The 4,777-nt window shown below is 48.9% G+C and overlaps 1 protein-coding gene across 1 annotated transcript; it reads right to left on the bottom strand.

The window, feature by feature from the left end:
- Window positions 1-1,408: 1,408 nt before the first annotated feature.
- LOC116369276 (adenylate cyclase, terminal-differentiation specific-like) lies at window positions 1,409-2,644 on the bottom strand. The gene is made up of 3 exons (XM_031819399.1): window positions 1,665-2,644; window positions 1,554-1,590; window positions 1,409-1,473 (listed from the first exon to the last, which is right to left on the bottom strand). The coding sequence occupies exons 1-2, from the start codon at window positions 2,642-2,644 to the stop codon at window positions 1,581-1,583; spliced, it is 990 nt and encodes a 329-aa protein (XP_031675259.1). The 3' UTR covers window positions 1,409-1,473; window positions 1,554-1,580.
- Window positions 2,645-4,777: the final 2,133 nt, after the last annotated feature.

The raw sequence follows: 4,777 nt of genomic DNA, 5'->3' as shown, positions 1-4,777 counted from the left end.
GTAGCAATTTGGGTCTAGAGGATCGTGGACCAATCCGATGGTTTTAGAGGGAAATGTAACTAGCCATTGCACTGGGTGAGCTTAATCAAGAGCACCTTTTAATGCAGGCTAATGAAGTTCCTGCCAGGGGCTTTTGCAGGTGCAACCTCAGTGGTCCGGGAAGAAATGTGTTGTGCAAAACGCTGTACACACATTGAGATTGTGTCCAAAAATACCATACCGTGACAAATTAAATGAAGTCGTCTGTTGAGGTACGCTAGACAAGAGATTGCTGTTGGACAAAGTACAACTCCTTGTAGAAAATTCAATGCATATACATTTTCATTAGTGTTCATGAGTCTGTGGCCAAACAGTCAACTACAACAGGCAAATATGTCAAGTTACAAAAAGTCCTGGGTGACATCTTATGCTAGTTAAACTGTCACGCTAGTGCCTACCAGCTTCCTCTTTGGAACTTAATGGATCCATTTAAGGGCTGAATTCTCATACTATGCAGTAAAATTATCACCTGGTTAAGAAAATGTACATGCTTGAAGACAGTCTGTACAGAATATATTTGTTGATAGGTTAAACCGCTCCAGGCATCATAAAAATCAAATACACCGAATCCATTCTATAGGAGCCTGTGGTACAATAAATGGACTAGGAGGAATGGGCTACAGGGGAAGAGTATTGAGGCCCATCAAAATCCAGTTGAAGCTAGAACATTTAGAATGTGCTGCGTCTCAATCCACTGCATCCGCCTGTCGCCCTTAAGCATCTGCGCTGGACAGGGGCCGAGCTACAGTGGTGTTGGTCAGACACCTCAAAATGCAGTCTCAAAAACATCTAGCGTCAGAACGCTTTGGCCTACAAACATTATGGAAAATTGACTCCCGAACATAGTTACGTTTCCTCTTTGACCCCACAGTTGTAAGACACATCTGAAGGTAACCCATACAAACAGAAGTATGGATGTAGATGTGCCAACAGGGGTTGAAGCATCCAAAACATTTGAGGAATCAGCTAGATACGGGACAGAGACTTCTAAACTGATTTTACTCTTTGCCATTTGTGGTGTGGACTATAGTTTAAGGCCAAATGCAAGTTTGAAAACATAAAGTTCACTCAATTCTAATAGCTAAATGAGCCATGGTCTGGCCATCTATATGTTAATTGACTCACCAACAACTTGCACTGAGGTTGAGGACAGTCTCACTGTATACAATGCATGCCTACATCTAAAGTATGAACATTTGACAACTCACCCCTTCACAAATGCTCTTATGTAGACCCAAGCTTTTATTTTGAACAACCAGTAGCAAAGGTAAAAGATGAACAACCAAAGAATTAACTGAACAGTCAATTTTACAAGACTGCACACCACCCGTTCTCAAGACACGAGAATCATTATTTCAAAGAGACAAGGCATTTTTTAAAGTAAGTTGTTTATTCATTCCATCACACTAGAGTAGCAAGAGCACCAGCAACGTCCTGGTCGAAACAAAAGCAGAAAGAAATGCAGTGTCAGCAACACAGAATGTTAAGTAACCAATGTAAAAAACAATTCTCACCATTAGAGCTTCTAGAGGATGAATCCATTACATTTTCCTGTTGATAGATATATGATTAGTACAAAGGACTTCAAATTCAGAGAGAAAAGTTCAGAGCAGGTGAACCATTACCTTGCAGAATCCTTCACTAGTGTTGGATATATGCTTGGTGCACCAATGCCAACATAACCGTCCTTGGGAGCATTTCCACTGTCAACAGGCATTGCCTCCCTAGGAGTGTAGCTGATTCGGGAAAAGACAGTTCTGCCATTCTTGTAGTGCGATTTGGAACTGTAGGAAGAGATTGGGATGACACCTGACTGTTCAATGCTGGCCTGAGAACTACCAGAGGCATCATCTTCAGTTCTTTCGTAGTGCTTCTGCTGAGACAATGGGGCCAGTTGCTGCTGGGAAATTTGGCCTACATGCCATAATTGCTGAGGAATGGGGTTGGGTAGCTGCTGGGCCATTTGAGCTGGATACCTCACTTGCTGAGGCTCGACTGCCAGTTCCTTCTGCTGCTGGGGCTCGACTGCCAGTTCCTTCTGCTGCTGGGGCTCGACTGCCAGTTCCTTCTGCTGGGGAAATTGAGATGGATGCCACACGAGCGGAGGTTGCTGGAGAATGGAGGCCTGTAGCTTCTGTGGCATGGCGGTCAGCTCCTTCTGTTGAGGTTCAGTGGCCGGTTGCTTCTGCTGCAGGGGAATTTGAGCTGGATGCCACGCTTGCTGGGGCGTGGTGGATGGTTGCTTCTGCTGAGGTTCAGTGGCTGTTCGATTCTTGGACATTTGAGCTGGATGCCACACCTGCTGAGGTTGCTGGGCTATGGTGGTTGGTTCCTTCTGCAGTAGAGGCATAGGGACCAGTTGCTTCTGCTGGGGAAACTGAGCAGGATGCCATGCTTGCTGGGGCACAGCGGTCATTTGCTTCTGCCTCAGGGCCATTTGAGGAGGATGCCACACTTGCTGGGGCACAGCGATCATTTGCTTCTGCCTCAGGGCCATTTGAGGAGGATGCCACACTTGCTGGGGCACGGCAGTCGGTTGCTTCTGCTGCATTTGAGCTGGATGCCACACTTGCTGGGGCACGGTGGTCGGTTGCTTCTGCTGCATTTGAGCAGGATGCCACACTTGCTGGGGCACGGTCGTCAGTTGCTTCTGCTGCAGGGGCATTTGAGGATGCCACACTTGCTGGGGCACGGCAGTCGGTTGCTTCTGCTGCAGGGGCATTTGAGGATGCCACACTTGCTGGGGCACGGCAGTCGGTTGCTTCTGCTGCAGAGGCATTTGAGAAGGATGCCACACTTGCTGGGGCACGGCAGTCGGTTGCTTCTGCTGCATTTGAGCTGGATGCCACACTTACTGGGGCACGGTCGTCAGTTGCTTCTGCTGCAGGGGCATTTGAGGATGCCACACTTGCTGGGGCACGGCAGTCGGTTGCTTCTGCTGCAGAGGCATTTGAGAAGGATGCCACACTTGCTGGGGCACGGCAGTCGGTTGCTTCTGCTGCATTTGAGCTGGATGCCACACTTGCTGGGGCACGGTCGTCAGTTGCTTCTGCTGCAGGGGCATTTGAGGATGCCACACTTGCTGGGGCACGGCAGTCGGTTGCTTCTGCTGCAGAGGCATTTGAGAAGGATGCCACACTTGCTGGGGCACGGCAGTCGGTTGCTTCTGCTGCATTTGAGCTGGATGCCACACTTGCTGGGGCACGGTCGTCAGTTGCTTCTGCTGCAGGGGCATTTGAGGATGCCACACTTGCTGGGGCACGGCAGTCGGTTGCTTCTGCTGCAGGGGCATTTGAGAAGGATGCCATACTTGCTGGGGCACGGCGGTCGGTTGCTTCTGCTGCAGGGGCATTTGAGAAGGATGCCACACTTGCTGGGGCACTGCGGTTGGTTGCAGGGGCATTTGAGCAGGATGCCACACTTGCTGGGGCACAGCGGTCGGTTGCTTCTGCAGCATTTGATTAGGATGCCACACTTGCTGGGGCACAGCGGTTGTTTGCAGGGGCATTTGAGCAGGATGCCACACTTGCTGGGGCACGGCGGTCAGTTGCTTCTGCTGCAGGGGCATTTGATCAGGATGCCACACTTGCTGGGGCACGGTGGTCGGTTGCTTCTGCTGCAGGGGAATTTGAGCAGGATGCCACAATTGCTGGGGCACGGCGGTCGGTTGCTTCTGCTGCAGGGCCATGTGAGGAGGATGCCACACTTGCTGGGTCATGGCGGTCAGTTTCTTCTGCAGCAGGGGCATTTGAGCTCTATGCCACACTTGCTGGGGCACGGCGGTCGGTTGCTTATGCATCAGCATGTGAGCTTGATGCCACACTTGCTGGGGCACCGCGGTCGGTTGCTTATGCGTCAGCATGTGAGCTTGATGCCACACTTGCTGGGGCACGGCGGTCGGTTGCCTCTGCTGCTGAGCTTCTGCGGCCAGTTGCTTCTGATGCAGGGGCATTTGAACTGGATACCACACTTGCTGAGGTTGCTGGGACATGGGGGCCAGTTCCTTCCGCAGGATGGCGGCCGGATGTTTCTGTTGCGCTTGCATTTGAGATTTTGGAGACTTATAATTGCCATATCCTAGAGACCGAAGTGATCCTGCATAGAGCCATGCTGCATTAGAATCCAGTGCAGGAGACCGATCACCTAGGTTAAAAATATAAACTGTAAAATGCCAGCATTTGAAAGTTATGGAACTGCATAGCTGTTATTTGAAATGACCTCACCTTCTGATGTAGAACACGTTATCCCTCCAATTAGCAGGCAACAAAGCCAAGAAACGCTTAAGGAAAAATAATGTATGTCATAAACATAGCTACCTGTAACACCTGAAGGACAAGGGAAACAAACTTAATCAATACTTAAAAACATACCTGAAAGCGATTCCAATTATCACGGCCATTTCGCCCTCAAAACCTCACCAGTATTCAGAACTAATGGTAGGCATACGTCCTACCAGAATATCCCTTTTACTATATTTGCCAGATGTTTGGTTGCTCCTTTTAAAGGAATCCCAGACCCTTCTAATGTCGTTGGCTAATTAAGGACAGCTGTCAGCCACTGAACTACATTCAATTTCTATTTCCAAATTGACCCCTAAATCCTACACCTTGGTCTAAACACAAGGATTTAATAGGGATAAGCAATATGGCCACAATTGCATCCAGCCTATCAGAAGGCAAGGTGAAGCAATTAACATATTGCTTTACCCTATCTGATCATTTCAAATGCCCATAAGTGA

The sequence above is a fragment of the Oncorhynchus kisutch genome, unplaced genomic scaffold (genome assembly GCF_002021735.2).
Source record: "Oncorhynchus kisutch isolate 150728-3 unplaced genomic scaffold, Okis_V2 scaffold2120, whole genome shotgun sequence".
NCBI classification, from domain to species: domain Eukaryota; kingdom Metazoa; phylum Chordata; class Actinopteri; order Salmoniformes; family Salmonidae; genus Oncorhynchus; species Oncorhynchus kisutch.
Note: the sequence above shows the minus strand (reverse complement) of the source record. Positions and strands in the feature narration are given on the sequence as shown.

Bases quoted from the DNA above. Each gene is read 5' to 3' on its own strand.
- LOC116369276 (XM_031819399.1), bottom strand. From the start codon at position 2,644: ATGCAGCAGAAGCAACCGACCACCGTGCCCCAGCAAGTGTGGCATCCA.